Here is a 17,003-nt window from a genome sequence, read left to right as displayed (position 1 = left end):
ATCACAGTTGTGCTGACTGGGTATAAAGACTTTCATTTCTTACTTTCAGATGATATAACCACTCTTACCATTAAAAGTTTGGCAGATTTGTGCTGCTTCTACCAGAAGTTCTTTCACAAGCCAATGCTTGAAATTTAAATTCTTCTGCTGCTCTAGGATAGGAAACTGCTCATCTATGTTTCCATGCTGTGGCCAAATTCAGTAAAATTAATTTCTTGTAGTGGTATGAAGAAGAATCCAAAAGTTCTTTTACTTTTGACTTGTTTTTGTTTCTGTGTTAATTCAACTGCTGTATCTTCCACCCTTCATAGCTAACATATCCCAGATCAACAACTACTAAATTCCTTGTGTGACTACAGTGATTCATGGATTCATTATTTCTAAATGCATCAGTATTCTCTCCAATCTTACTAGTTACTCTAGTTACTCTCCTTTGGCAATTCAAACACATTACCCATTTAATTTTCCAAGATTCTTACCGATCATTGTACCTCATTTTACATGGTTTGCAACCTCACACTCAACACATCTATTTGATAACCTTAACACTGATAGTAGGTTTTAGGTTACATAGTATAAGATAGCATTCAAAATAGATAAATAGAAATATAGAAATCATCAGTAAAGGGAAAATAGAAGCTCAGCCTAAGCGTATCGGAAACAGCCAAGAAATGAGAGATGACAGAGGATTTTTCAAGATTCTGTGTTAAAGATTTTAAGAAAAATATTTTTAAATCTGCTACAATGAGTACCTAGTTTCTGAGGGTGAAATCTTCAAATAGCATTGAGTCATAGATTATGTCTAAAGGTCAGCTGCATCTCTCTCTCCTTAATATACTTTCAGTGAGACAGAGACTCCTTTTCCTTATCTGATTGATAGATGACGTAAGGAAGAAAAGGACGCATTCCTTCTAAGCTAGGTAAAAGCTCACACTCCGTATGTGATTCTCCTTTGTCATTGGTTTTAAGACTGATGTAATTCCAGCTATTTCAGCAGTATCGTATCTAGTAAGAAGGCTCCTAACGTCCCATACTATGGTATGGGACAACAACAGTGCTGGCTGCTTTCCTGTCTGTTCTGACTGAGCAGGGCAGGAGCTTTGCAGATGCAACTCCTCACTGTCACTTGGCTGGTGCTTTCAAGGAAGCTTTATTTGAGAGAAACTTGTATCACCATTCAAAGGTCTTGGCTGAACTTGCAAAACTGAAGTTGTAAGATGGAAGGATTTTCCCAGGTTAATTTTAAGCAATGAATGTAGCTGAATGACTTTTGGAAGTGTTTGGGCTTTTCTGTTTTTCTACTCAAGGAGATAGGTCAACAGCTGAATTAAGTAATGTGCACTGGCATATAACTAAGCTGCATCTCCCCAAAATTGTGACATGTCGCTTCTGGTACTGTGGGGGCATTCCACAAGCAATATGCTGGGCAGCACTGCTAGATGGTTGTGCCTGCATATGTCAAACTCTTACACAGATGATAAAGCCCTGTCTACCTTCTGTCGATGGAACAAATTGAAAAGATGAAATGGATTATACCAACAACATTTGCAAATGATTTGATTTTTAGTTCATTCCTTTATTATTGATCTATGCATGTTTCTATAACAGCAAAAAGCCAATTACAAGAGTTACAAGTTTCAAGATTTACACCCGTCTCAGTTTTACTTGATCAAGTTACGCCTCATCAAGTTCACCATACTGCAGTGCTTTAAAAAGGAGAGAAGGAAGACTCAATGAGCTTAACTTCAATTCTTAGAACTGGCAGAAAAAAAAATCAAAACATTTGCAAATACTAAGATAACAACACAGTATGTAACAACCTGTATGAATTTGTCAAGAACAAATGCTATTATACCAATCTAATTTCTCTCAGAGATAATTTGTTCTCACGGATAGAAGAGATGCAGTAATGTCACATATGCGTATCCTAGATCAGTCTCAGTCAAGAAAGGGCACTATAATTTCCTGTTCTGTGAAACTGCTGGACACTGGTTGCGGGGGGGCAGTATCTGCAGGAAGCTGTTCTCTGAGGTTCATTGGCAGTCTGAAAAGATACTGGTAATATGGTCCAGGGGATTTGTTACTTTTACAATTTTTTTAACTAGAGATTTCTTAGTGACCGGGATGCTGGAACTAAGAGCATGCTTTTAAGTCTGAGGAAAAAACAGCAAGCTGAAAGGAGATCTTGAAGATCTTCAAAATAGATTTGGCATATTAGAGAAAAGGCCTGAGAAAATATACAATGAAATTCTACAAAGACAAAGCAGTTCAGTGTAGATGGCAATACACAACCACAAACACATCCTGCAGGAAAGACTAGACAGGCAGCTATGTCACAGAGAAGGACCTATGGGTTATAATACATCAAAATAAAACCCAGCAATGTTTGCTACTGCAAACCATACACTTTTCAACAAGAATAACATAGCTTATATTCAAGATAATTCTTTTCTTCTTGCTAGTGGAATGTAAGGTTCAGCTCAGCAATCCTGTATCTACTTTTCAAAGCCATAATTTACAAAAGATACAAATTGATTGGAAAGAGTCCAAAGGAAAGCAATAAGAAGGACCAAAGGTCTAGCAAACATATCCCATGAAGAAAGATCTGACAGAACCTAGGTAATTTACTGAAGACAGTAAAGAGGTTATAATGGTCTACAAATGTAAAATATTGCTGCAAAGAGGAAAGGCACAAACTGTTCCACCACAGATAGGAAAAGAGTTAATGGGCTTAAGGCACAGTAAAGAAAATTTCAATTTAACATTAGGAAAGTTAGGTGTGAGGATAGTTAAACACTCAACAGATTGCCAAGTGAGCCTGTTAAATCTTCACCAGAAAAGGTTTCTTGAACAGGACAGAAAACTGTCGATCAAGAATATTTTAAATATAATTGGTCCTGCATTGGGACAGGGAGACAGACAAGATGACCTCTCAGTGTCCTTCACAGTCCTATACTCTACATTCTGTGAATTATGATGGGATAATTTATTATTGATGAACAGAAGTAAGTTAAGCATTTATTTAATTTGCATTTTAAAAGGACACAATCCTCCTTGAATTTAGAGAGGAGATTACTGTTGTATTTAGCAATTGTGCTTAAAGTGTACCAAATAATGCTTCTGCTATAATCTGACTTTGATAGGCTCTAAAATACAGCACTATCTCTCTTAGCTATCCTTATCAATTATTATTCTCAAACCCAGTGAGTCTCAGTCTTCATTTCAGGGAGATCATCTCACTTCTCAGCAAAGATTTAGCAGCAACAAGGTTGCCACACGACTTGACTAATACTGTAAATAAATATTTATTTACATATTTATGTATGTGTTAGGCCTCTAAGAACTGCATATACAGTTATCAAAATAAATCAGCAAAATACAACTTATGAATCAGTATTATTGATTTCTTTATCCACATTTTTCACCCCCCTCACTGCCTTATCTGTCAATAGTAAAAACATACTTATTTGTAATTGTTCCCATCATTGCTGCTATGACTTTGCTATGCATATATCATCCACACATTATAACTAACTTGTCCTTTAACTTACTGCACTATACTCTTGCACTATATTCTTCCCTTCTTTCATGACAGAGGAAGAAATTGCATATTTTATTCAGAAGAATGAAAACTATATGGAAATGCAATCACTTGGAGCTAACAATAATGTTATTTATGCAAATTGTTGATCATACTTTTCCTTAAGAAGAAAAAAAAATGGCCTTTTTTATCTACAAGAATTTTTCTTTTTAAGACTGTTAGTAGGCATGATTTGTTTCACCTGTTTTTCTACTGGGGGCACCATCTCACATCAAAGCACGTACATGTCTTTGAAAGACCCATCCTACATGTCTGAATATAGCCATCGAAAAGCAAAAGGATCCTGCAGAAACTGAAAACCTGGTTCTTACACATAACCTATAGAAGCAGAATTACAGAAGTTTAGTTAGGTTAGATATTGTACCACAGTCAGATTAAGCTGCTGCTAACAAGATGTTAGCTGTGTGACCGCTTGAGAATATGCTTTTTCTTCACTGCTTATGTGAAAGATACAGCAGAGTTGACAGTTATAATTCATTGTTTACTAACTGCAAAACAGAAAAGCAGAACAGAAGATGCAGCTGATTTTAACTGCAGGATATCATAATGGCCTCTTGATTCTTGCTCAGACGTTCTCACACAGTAATGAGTGAAGAAAAAACTATAATTTCACAAAGGTTTAAAAGCTAATTTCTTTTACGTATGTGTCATTTAGGAGAATCAATTATTGTAATTCCTGTTAGCAATCTCCAATAGATTGAAAGCAGGGGAGTTTGTATGTATTATTTGAATTAGAATGGATGCATGTACCTAAATGCATGTGTGCATATATAAAAATAAATCAGTACTATCAATATTAATTAGGTAATTTTAATACAAGCTCATTAAAAATAACCTATTTTGCAGGTGGCTATGGATACTTCATTTTGCCTGTTTTACAGCAGTCATGTCACAACTCTAACTTTCAACTCTTTCAACTCTTTATTTATAAGTTAATAAATGGGTCCAGTAAATTTGGTGAAGAGAAGTATGGTGGTGGTGGTTGTTTTTTCTGTGTTAATTTGTTGGCTATGGAAATACAGAGCTCAGTAATGTATTGTGACCTATGTGATCTATGAAACAAGACACACGAAAATACAGACACAGAGCCAGATTTAACTTTGCAGTTCCCTTACTGAACAATTTATAGCACAACTCTATTTCTGCTGTTTTGTGTATCATTACATGCACAGCTACAGCATGCTTCATGAGACAAATTCAATACTACATCTAATGCCATTAAAAGAAATTCTCCGGTTATTACACCTCACGTTTATTCTCATGGCCACTCTCTGATATAATGTATTGTCAATATGCAAAATGGAAGATTCTCGGGGTGAATGATGCCTTGATGCCCTACTGTGCCACCTAAGGCAGGTGCAAATGTCTGCCAGTGCAAAAGGCAGGTTCAGGGCAGGAGTCTGAAGCTATTTTAGCCTCCAACAAGTAAATCTGTGCCTAGAGATGCCAGTGATATTTCAGTGATGCACTAACATCACTGAGAGAAGTAAATGTCAAGATGCAAAACTGGTTATGTAGTAGGTAATAATCAATACTATAATGCTAGCATGGGATTTGTTAACATCATATGGTTTCTGTTGTCTCTATAGTTTTTACTTTTCAGAAGTCACCAATAAATACATTAACGTAGGTCACATTTTTTCGTATACAATCCTAACAATATTTGTAAGCTAACATGGTGTAGTGAAATTCAGAGTCACAGTTTAACTCTTAAATTTTCAGCATTTTGACTTCGCACAGGTCATATACAATAATTTGAAAAGAAGCTCTGTAGTTAAAACTTAGAATTTCATCTGCCAAATGACTGACTAAAGATTTCAGAGCTGCAATAGCCATCACATTTTGAAAGTTGCTAAAGCAAAACAGTCAGGAGATAATAAAGTAGTTGAAGATGTCATTCCAAATCCCAGCTCAATGTTACGGGCATGTGGACTGACACAGAACTGGAAATCTAGCTGTTGTCTTCCTTTATCCTCTTTCTGTGGATGTATAGTTTTGTAAAATCTTCTGGAGACTAATGATATACACAAAGTTATTAAAGAAAATTAATGCTCCCAAAAGATTCCATTTGTCAGACAAATTTGAATCCTCCAATATTCAAAGTTTTGCAATGGAAACAATTCCTTAGAAATTAATTTACTGATTTTTTTTTTTGCTTTGTCAAATTGCTTAATTTTAGCAAGTGAAAGTCATTTTGGGAAAAGTCTGAGGAGGAGGGGAATAAATTAAGATGGTGGTTACAGTAAAGGTCTTACATGCCTTTATATTTTGTACTGATACAGCAGTAGATGGTACTGACAAGGCTGAGCTTTAAACCTTTGAAAAATATGTCATCAAACTAAACTTACTATAGATTCCAGTTTGGCTAGTGTAATTGTATCAACACCAATGGATACAATACAGTACAGTACAGTTTCAGTACAGTTATGTTAGTCAGAGATCACATTTTTTCCTATCTCTTTTTGACTTCGATATGTTCTTAGAAGCATGCTGTAAGCATAGCTTTAATTTATTTTATAGACTTTTCCTGGAAGGTCTGCAACACAGATAGATGACACAGAAATAAAAGACATGTCTTATGCTTACATAGCTCAGATCTCAGCGTTGGTTACATTTGTTTATGCTGGAAGAAGAAGTTTTATTTTTCTTAAGCCTGTTTATGAAAGAGTAGCAGTTTGGATAACCTACACAACTCAGCTGAGCATGCCCTGAGACACCCAAGAAGAGCTCCCAAAATTATCACCGTGCTTGAAAGGGAGACATGATTTTTTATTTTTTTATATATATATATATATATATTATTTTTTTTTTGTATGGTGCATAAGCATATCTCATCAATTACTTTGCGAGACACTAAGCAGCTTTTTATGGCAAACCACATAAGGAATAGTGATGCTAAAACAAAACAAACCAGAATAAAGTTTCCTTTGTGACTTTTGATGAGCAATATAAGTGAACTATTTGATCCAGATTCTGTGCTATGGTGTGTTTGTCTGGGTCTGGCAAATTGCCCTTGAAATGAGCTCTCTGGTAACAGAAAGCTTATGCTCCTGCAACTGTTCTGCCTAATGCTCTCTGTGATTAGTGGTTGCAGTTAGGACACACGAGAAATGAAGCAATAAGAAAAGAGAATCAAAATTCTGTTGAAGACCTACTTTTGAGCAGTTTTAGTCCAGCATTTTTCACCCTGTACAGTACATATTCCACAACAATTTTGGAAACATTATCACATAAACGTTAACATCTGCTTATCTGGAAGCACCAGATAAAAGCTCTCATTTCTAATGTACAGTGGAATTTGTTATTGCCCCAGTCGATAGCTATTGACTTGGTAGAGCTCTTCTGCTTATTACAATCAAATCCTTTTTCTTTTTTGTTCAATAGTCAATGACATTATAATGGAATACTGCTCACAAACTGCAATATATATTAACAGCTGCTAGAACTTCATGACTAATGGTTATAAATAGGAAAGCATGTGCTAAAAACAGCATTACACTTCTATTAATCAAACTTACTGCATCAGATGTGCCTTTATAAGTTAGCGGAACTGTAATGCACAGCAGATAAATAGTTTCTGCTATTATTAATCTTTTAACACGAAACACCTCTTAATCATGCTATCATTACATAAATAAGTTGGCTAGGACAAGGTTCTGTCTGACTTCTAGAGAGCACCTTTTATTCACAGGAAATTTCTGTCCCTGGTTGGCCTGTGCATTTAGGAAAAATGCAAGGTAACTATTCTGCTCCCAGCCAAAGCCATGAATAGTCTAGGAAACCATGGTGGGGGCAATACAGAGGTAAAGCAGCATCCTAAAGATAAAGTGGTAAAAGACAAGCGCATAGCAGAGCGTGTGCGCCACATGCTCAGCCTGCCTCCTAGCATCTTCTCTGTTGTATAGCAGTACTGTACAACTTCGTATTTTATACTTCATCCAGGCCTCAGGGTGAAATTTGTTGCTAATCCATGCACCCTTTTCATTCTATATAATCATAACTACTGCTATGCAACTAAGTATTTTTAAATTTTACCTCTCTGCCCCAAACAATATTGCTGTAGAACTTTTTCTACTTATATCTGACAGTGACACATATTTTTATAGGACTGTGTAAGTATAACAGTAACATCTGCCATTCTTATATTACCTCTGCGCAAACATTCCAAAAACAATAATAAAGTGTGTTGACTCCTTAGAGAAAGGCACAACTGTTAATGATGACTTCTTGACTTAAGGTTGTCTATAACCACTTCCCTGTAGAACAGGAACAAACACTCTTATGTTGGAGCACTGATTTATCTGTTTGTTTCTGTTTTCTTAATGCATACTTCATTTTTCTCTAGACTGATGATGAGATGTTACAGAAAGAAAATTTATAAATGTGGCAAAGATTAAACAATCATGCCATTGCCAAGTACATTATACTGTATTCTGTGTGCAGCATCTAATTGGATTTAAACAATGTTCGTAAATCACAGCCTCTAGCCTTTTCCAGAAATGAGACACACTACTAGATCAAGCAGCAAAACATGACATGGATTTTAGTTGTACCTGTGATAAGTTGTACCTGTGACACTGGTTCATAAACTGCCCAGACTGGTGAAGACTGGTGGAAGTTAATTGCTGCGATACTGCTCATTATGAAGCAAGAGCTGATTTCAATTAAATTCCTACATATTTAGAATCCTAAGAAAGATACCAGTGCTGCTCAGCCAGTGTTAACTAAACTGTATCTTTCCAAAAGCTTGCAATGTAATGCATTTCTAATAATCGAACACTCCTAAATAGTAATGAATTTATCCTTGCAATACTATATGAAACAAAAGAAAAATTGATCTTTATCTTAATTTAGAACCATAGAGACACTGATTTGCGCAAGGCCATCCTGTATCTATTGAAATTCTGTTCCAAAGACATGAGTTCAGGAATTATAATTTCTTCTTTATTCTAGTAGGTCGTGGTTTCCAAACACAGCTCTGAACGTTGTAACAAGGTGGAAACAGAAAATATTCAAAGCATATTTATTGTATCTTTTGTGAAGGTAAGAGGATGTCATTGTCCTCTACAAGCCACACAGTATCTTACCACAAGCCTAAATCCACTTTAAAAGAGAAACATAAAGCACTGCAAATTGACAGACAACATGGCTTGGTTGAGGCAAGCATTAATTATGAGAAGAATATGCCTTGTGAGTTTTGTGATTCAATACTGCAAAAAGTCAGCATTAAAGAAATTCCATGCATCTTAGTAAAATTTCTACCTAACACTTAAATGATCACTACATATTTCAGCAGTTCAGCAAAGTTCATAACCCAGCTAAAAATACTAGACTTCAGACACAAGGGACTGTTAGCCTCTTGGCAACTAGAATAGGTATAAAGAGTAATATGGATTATTCTGGAATTTTAGTCAATCATTTGCAAGTGTACAAAAAAATTAAAAGAGTTAACATTTTTTTCCTGATAGATAGGAAAATAATCCCTTCTGGTACCAGTATTGGTGAAACACAACAGAATAAAAAGTGAGTCCTTGTTAAAAAAAGAATAATACAACTGTTATCTTTCTACCTCTCTAAGGTGATTTGACTTCATTGTCAACTTAGCTACATTTATGGCTTTCTCTATTATATTCTATCAACTTATCAACAAATTCTGTAATGCCATTTTATAAGAACCTGTAAAGACCTTTTTGTTTTTGAATGTGGAGGAAGATTTTTCTCAAAAAAACCCTAGCTCAAAACAGATAGGCTACACTTTTCGTAGTATGGTTCCAAACTCTAGTATCTGCTATCCCTTTATGATTTGGTTCATTTCTGAGCATTACTGTCCCTTACTGAATATGGAGCTGAATCTTAATTTGGATACTAAATAACATGGAATGGGAAAAAACAATAAAAAGCTATAAATAGTAACTTACTTTTTGTAACTACTCCTTCAAGGCGGATTATATTTGGGTGATCGAATTGTCCCATGATACTAGCCTCTCTCAGGAAATCTCTTCTCTGCCTGTCCACATAGCCACCTTTCAGAGTTTTAATTGCAACTGGTATCTCTCTCTTTCCAGGTGTCTTCAGTCGTCCACTGCATACTTCTCCAAATTCACCTTTAATAGATAAAACATTTGTTAGATGATTCGCAGTGCCTGAGGAGCTACAGTAGTTTGGACTAATGAACTGAAATAACGCTGTCTTTTTTTAATAGTTCAGAGTTGTTTATATTGATCAGTGAAACAAGAACACAAAATATTCAAGAAACTCACACGTTCCATAGAGCTGAAAGGCATTCTTCCCAGTGGGAAATAAAGGATGGGATATGCAGGTTCCTGAGTTCCCCCATAGCCCAGTAAGGCAAAACATTCAGCATTACTTCACAGAAAACAGTCATCTTTTATATATGTCATTATCACAGATCAAGGTGACTTGTACTTTCACTATTATAGCCAAACCATCTTTGCTTTACTGACACTTTGAAACTGAACTGTGATATCAATGTGCTTGCAGTATAACTGGGCATGCTAGGAGGAAGTAATGTAATGAAGCTTAGATTTTAATTATAATGATGACAGAATTTTTATCTATGGATATTTTTAAGGGATGCCATGCACAAAGATCTTTATTAAAAGAAATGCTGTGAGATTATCAGAATATCTGACTTTTATCTAAATGTAGAAAGCATCTAAAAATGTACTTAATGCTATTATGCCCCAGAAAAGCACTTGCATGTGATTTATTTAAATAGAGCTTACGTGCCTACTTGAAATTAATGACATATTTCAGTGTTCTGACACCCAAAGGCCAACAGTTTCAGCAAATCAGGATTGAGCTACACAACAAGAGGCATCTCAAAGCTTGCTTCACCTGATATTTGCCTGTGTAAGTAAGGATCTTTGAAGAACTCATGTCTCCTCACATTCCCTTTGGACATTTACTAGTCAAACCTGTACGTAAATCACAACTTTTCTTTGATCTTGAATTCACTCAAAAGTTATTTAAAACCCATACCAAATATACTCGGGATGCCTGCAGGTCAGTTTTCAATGGGTCATAATTCAGTAAATCAAAATCAATGTTCACAGAAATATTTCAAAGCACTTGTCAGTGAGGGGTACTTCCATACCAAAATTAAATTCTGCACCTCAGCCATTTTGGAATCAAAACTGCAGAAAAACAACAAAAAAAGTCATAAACACAGTTACATATTTAGCTGGAAGAAATCATTTCTTTCCTCCTCCGCTGAGTGCTATCTGAATTAGTCTGTCTTAATGTTTAAATACAGAACAAAGCAAAACAAAGCAAGAGAACTCTATTGTGTAAAAGTATTTTCAAATATAAACTGCATATAGAAAAGATAGGTGTGAGAGATGGAAGCTTCACTTCAGAAAATTATAACTCTCTGATATTATAGGATTAGAATGGGTATCATCATACAATCTTTACTTTATTAGTCTCTGTCACTTTCACTATAAAACAAAACAAGGTTTTATTAGCCAATAATATCCAGGAGGAGTGCAGGGATTAGAAAACCAATTTCATCACTTGTCTTCTGTTTCAACACAGAGATATCAACGGAGTACAGTTAACAGACACATTCTGGATACATCAGCAGCTAACAAATGTCAAGTGTTAAGTTTGATAGGTCTTCTAGCTATCAAAAGGATCCTATTTTAGTTTTACCTAATTTTTGAAAGTAAAACAAAGTACATGCTTCTCTGAAGACATGTCTGTGTGTGTGGAAATACATGTCACCAGACTAATGCTCTGGGAATCTCAGGACAAAAGGGAAAGTTAGCCAGCAAGTTTCCTATACGATTGATCCTGTTTACCTTTTAAAGGCTCTGCTTAAAAGTTTATTTGCCGAACTTTTGACACAGAAGTAGTAGTAGATGACTTAGACTTCCAAAATTACACCATAAAACAAAATCATGAAACCTGAATGTTTTCAAGGAGAGATCATATATCAATCTTCTGTTCTGTGATACATTCAGCAGTGTTTGAACTCATCTCGAGAGCAGTGACCTTACTGCATCTTAACGGCTCTTCAAGCTGAAATACCTAAAATTAGAAAGACTTCCAATTTCTTACTCTCGGTGAAACAACCAATGTCAAGGAAAAATAACAGAATCTTAGTATCCAGGTTTTTAGGGTTTTTAATGACTGCAGAAAACTGTAGAATTGCAAAATCTCATTTTTGAGCAAAATTTGGACTGCACAGGTTATAGCATAAGATGTTTTGCTATTATAAGATTATACTGGACAGTACTGCAACTTCAGAATTTCAGAAATAATAACACTCATGCCTCAGAGACTGGGAAGGACTGTTCACCAACTGTTTTGAAGTGAATTAGATCCTTAGGGAAGGAGGCAAGTAAATGACTTACAATCCCAAGATTTATTATCTGTACAACATTCAAAGTCTTTTTCGGATGTACCATTTGTACAAGCAGAAAGAAATGTCACTACTCATGGATACTGGGATTGACAAGTTGGCAAACCTAAATATCCTAATTGCAATTTGGGGGAATGTAGAGCCTTTTCAGCCAGACAGTAAATCATCATCTCACAGAGCAGACAGTTACTATGCTCAGAAACTTCTGGAACATGTAATAACTTCTAGTCCTGGTTTAAACTAGATTGAGATCAATGATACAAACCAAAGCATTGAGATATTTATATTGAAAAACGTTCTGATAAGATGCAATTCCAGAGTATTTTTGCTAGTCTTCCGTTAAAGAAAGAATTTTCAATGTTTTTTAAAACAAAGGAAAATATATTCTACAATAGGGACACATTTTTTTCTTGAACCTAAATCTGATTTCTCAAGTTTGAAGATAAACAAGACAAATGTTGACCCTGCAGCAGTAAAGGTTCATGACTGCATGTGTAATAAGTAGAAGCTAAGAGCCAGATGCCACTGAAGTCAGCGTCTTTCCTTGCTCCAGGAAAAAAGCTGGTGATAACTAGAGAAAACGACAGAGTTCATTGTCTGTTCAGTTTTAATAATGTGTAAATAATCCCTGTTTTAATGATATAAAACTGACATGCCTTATTGTATCTTACGCAAAAAGAAGATAATTGAGCAGTCTAGAAACTTGCCCTGTGCAAGCCATGCATACCTTTTCTCTACCTAATCATAAACTAGATGTTGTTTAAAATGAAACAGGAATAGTCATTTATGAGTCTGATATGCAGACTCATGTCTGTGTGTGGTATTTCTACATAGGATCAAAACAAGTATTTTGCAAGAAGTATCTTAAAACAAAGACAGTTGCTGCTGATGATTGAACTCAAAGAAGGCAGCAAGTTAAGTTCAACTAATTTTGCCCAGTTTTAGACATAAGGCCTTGTAGTCATAAGACTTTAAATACCAGAGAGAGAGAAACTGGCATATGATTTAGATTATAAAAATAATATAATCTGCTGTTTGTGAAAAATCAAAGACTTGGCCTCTTCCTGAAATTTCTACTTCTTAACAAAGAAAATAAAAGGACAAATACAAGCTTGAAGAGAGATGTGACAAAATATGTCCAGCAAGTCTTTGCATGAGAAGGTGGTTCAAGCCTTAAACTAAAGAGTGAGAAGTGATGGGGCTGCAAAAAGTGTCATGCGCAGGATGAAAAACAGGACTTTACAGTATGTTGGTAAGTGCAGCAAGTTTAATTTGAAAAGAGGCTGAAAGGGATCATCTGAAAAACATCTATAGCAATGAATAGATGGGCAAGTTCTGGGAACTGGCAAAGAGACACCCAGTGATCTTTGTGATATATGACTAGCTGAACCTGTGGGATGGCATGGAATATTTAATATTAATGATAACAAAACTCTACCAACAGTTTTGAAACCAAGACTATATAACATTAAATTAAGCAACAGAAAAACTTTGACATAATTAGTGGTTGTAATAAAAGGGAATGTAGCAATCAATTTCACCATTTAAACTGCAACTGTTGCTAGAATGTGAACTTCATTACAACCTATTTAGTTGTTGATGCTATCATGAGAAACCTAAGAAAAACACTTACAAATAAGTTGTGTTCTGCTTTTGTTATATGAATATGCTTGCTATTATGAATGCATACTTGATCAAACCACAAACTCCATTTAGGTAGTAAACCATTTCCCCTACTGCCTTTACTCTCCAGTACAAACTAAGGTACCAGCTAACAATAGAGAATATTAACAGGTATTAACTTGGATGATCTTTCATTCAAATGAAAGCTCCATACAACAGTAATTTTTTTTCTCAGAGGAACTAGATTCAAGGTATTGGAATAGAGGATGGGAGATTTCAAGTTACTTTCAAGAGGAAGTAACCAGATTTTGGGTTTTTTAACTCACATATGTGTGTACAGTGGAGTATGTCTAAGAGTAAAGTTTGAAAAGTTTCGAAAGTATGTATTTTACATGCTTTAATTGCAGCAAAGCATCAGAAGGAAGGACAGTAATTCAGAGAGTCTGCAGAAGTACCGGGACACTAAAAGCATTCCAGAGGAGAAGGGAGAGCTGAGATCAAAGGTTAAACTAACCTGCTCCATGTAATGTAATGTCTGTTTTTAAAAACATCAGCATATGAAAAGTCCAGTAAGAGAAGTTCAGAAAGGATTTTAACAAGACATTGTCCTAATCTATCTTTTCTCAAAGTAAAGAAAGCCCTTGAGCTCAGCATCCTTTCTTGACTAGTTGCTGTTTTGCATTTGTTATTATAATCCTCCTAATAATTTGAACTCACAATAGGAATGTTTATTAAGACTAAATGTATAGATATAAGAAAATTTTTATTTTGGCTACGATGCCTTTCACTTTTGCAGGCCAAGTGTCATCTTCATCTTTATTACTACTAATAAATGCTTATTTTCTAGTCTTTACTATTACTTGGCACCAAAGGATCATACCAAATGGTCTCTAAAACATGGTTAATCAATGGTTCCAGAGAAATCTGTCTTTCTTGTGCAGCACTCATATATACCCCTACAACACAGGGTAAATAGGTAAATACAGTCAGGGGCTCTTAGATTTTGCAAATCTAAGCAGAGAGAGACTGTGATATAAGAGAAAAATATTGAAATATATATTAAAGTGTACATTTACAAATTTCTTGACTAAAAATGCTAGAAAAAGTTCAAATATTTGAAGTATTTGGCTGACTTTTTCAAAATGAAAACTTTTAGTTCTTAAATGGAATCAATTTTTGCTGTAAAATCTTATGTTAGTTACAGAAAGTCAGAAAGAAAATCAATCAAAAGAAAAATTTCAAACAAAAACCTATTAATACACTTCAAAAATGTTTTAATGTGTCATTTTGTAAAAGATCTTAATCTTTTGTTTCACTTAGGTGAAAATTGTAAACATCTTTTAAAAGCAATTTTCCTGTGACGAGAAATCTATTTTACACCCAGATGCAATATTTAGTACAGAATCAGAGAAAAGGCATAAAGGAAGCTTCAGGACTGCTGTAAATTATAATGATATATGTCCCCTAGCAGCTATCCAATAACTGAGAACTTGCACTTTCCTGCCTCAGGCGCAGTACTTAACCTGTATATTGCTGGGATAGAATTGGGTATATTTTCTCTGCAAGCAGTTTCTAAGTTCTACTAGGCAAATATCTTAGAAGATGATAGATTACCCAAGCAATTTCACAAGATTAAAATTATAAAAATAAGATGCATCAGAGCAAGCAAAAATTCACTCCCATACATACAGGAAAAGGGATAGTGAAGCTGAGTAAGGAATTTTTGTAATGAAGTAAGTTGAGAATAAGGACACAATTTTCATTTGAACAAAAATCAGTAAGTTTAATCCTACTGTGTTGTATTTAACTTTTTTAAAATCAGCAGTCATACCAATGCTGAATCTAGTTCAATATATTTTATAATCTAAGACATCAATATCTAAAGTATATCTGAACAAAGGAAGAAATAAAAGAAATCAAATAGCATGTTTTCTGCAGAAGTCAGCCCTCTAAGGGCGCCTTCAAACTAGTAACTCCAGTGGTGCACAGTGGCAACTACATACTGCTTAGCTTAAGCAATCAGACAAACTCTGTAATACTCTAGGTATACTGACTGCAGAGTGAAATGCAATTTTCTTACTTTCAGTTCAGTATTTCCTCCTCTCTGTTTGTTAACAGATCAGATTTTGTTACATTATTTGCATGACATTTTCTAGTGCACTAGAAACAGTTCTGAGCAACACTGGAGGTGTTTTCACTGCTATGAACCTAGTAATATATCATTAAATAAGAGCTGTCAACTGAAAAATACCTGACTTCTCTCAAGTGATTAAGATATATTAGAAAAAGGTAAAAAGAAGGACTACAGGGCATTATGCCTTCTGATAGTAATTCTCCCAAAAATACTTGCTAGCATGAGTTCTGTGATGGGTTCACGATGAACAAATTAGACTCATTCTTTTTTCCCACCAAACCCCTTCTACAAGAAATAATTACATGATTTTTGTCTGTTGTAGTGTGACTTATTTTTCCTTTTTTCTTGATGGTGTAACATTAGAGAAGGTAAAAAATGTGTAAATTTAGCTTCTGTATGTTGGTACTAACTTAGTAAGTAATAAAACATGGCATAAAGAATGCCAGGAATGGACAGATCAAGGATAGCCAGTGATATGAGGAAAATAATAATTATGGCAACTGGAAAAAAGTTACAGTCAGGTGAAGCGAAAACATCTTACCAGCTGGTGTTTGCCTTGCAGTAAGTATTATAAGCACCTTCAAGACATTTACAAAACTAAGTCATTTTTAAAAACATCTTATTGATACAGAGAAATATAATTATCTGTGTTGTGTAACTGAAGATAGGTAGAGTGTGAGTGTCCTTCTCAATGACAAAAGAAACTTCAGAGATGAAATTAGAGCTCAGGATTTTCTTGCTGTATTCATCAAAATTACTGACATTGACACTTAGTTTTCTGATTTTCCCTTTCTCTTGGGGCTAAGAAAAGATCAGTGTTCCCCAACCATTGACAGTGTGTGGAAAACAATACAGAGGATATAATGCTTCATAGGGAACTTCAGACTGTATTCTCTCTGTCAGCCTATTTTTTTGTTTTTATTTGGTATAGCTGTGAGAAATGCTGATGAGTCTTCTGAACGACATGTTGGTTACAAGTCATGGATTGAGATCCACTGGATTAGTTAAGGGCCTGAGGCCCTTTCTGCCTCATCTTTCTCTTAACTTCTCAGCAAACTAGATCTGGGCAAAACATACAGCAAACAATCTCAGTACTTCGTAAATAATGAATTGCCATCTGTCCCAGATGTGTCAGAACACAAATTAAAAGAAATGGTTTTACAAAACTCCGATCTTTACAGGTATTTCACTTTTGTTGCATTAGCCTCAAAACTGGTTCTTCTGTTGCCATTGAGCTGCCCACCATTAAGAGCTCTAGT

At 35.1% G+C, this 17,003-nt stretch overlaps 1 protein-coding gene across 4 annotated transcripts in view; it reads right to left on the bottom strand.

Moving 5' to 3' along the window:
* The window catches only part of EPHA6 (EPH receptor A6), a 519,018-nt gene that overhangs the window by 112,800 nt on the left and 389,215 nt on the right, over positions 1–17,003 (bottom strand). For all 4 annotated transcript variants that reach the window (XM_062597081.1, XM_062597066.1, XM_062597058.1 and 1 more), the window contains one exon: positions 9,520–9,705. In XM_062597081.1, coding sequence (XP_062453065.1) covers positions 9,520–9,705 — 186 coding nt within the window. The remainder of the gene's footprint in view (positions 1–9,519; positions 9,706–17,003) is intronic.

This window comes from Rhea pennata, chromosome 1 (assembly GCF_028389875.1).
Source record: "Rhea pennata isolate bPtePen1 chromosome 1, bPtePen1.pri, whole genome shotgun sequence".
In the NCBI taxonomy this organism is placed as follows: domain Eukaryota; kingdom Metazoa; phylum Chordata; class Aves; order Rheiformes; family Rheidae; genus Rhea; species Rhea pennata.
The sequence above is the reverse complement of the archived record's forward strand: the minus strand, read 5'-3'. Positions and strand labels throughout refer to the sequence as shown.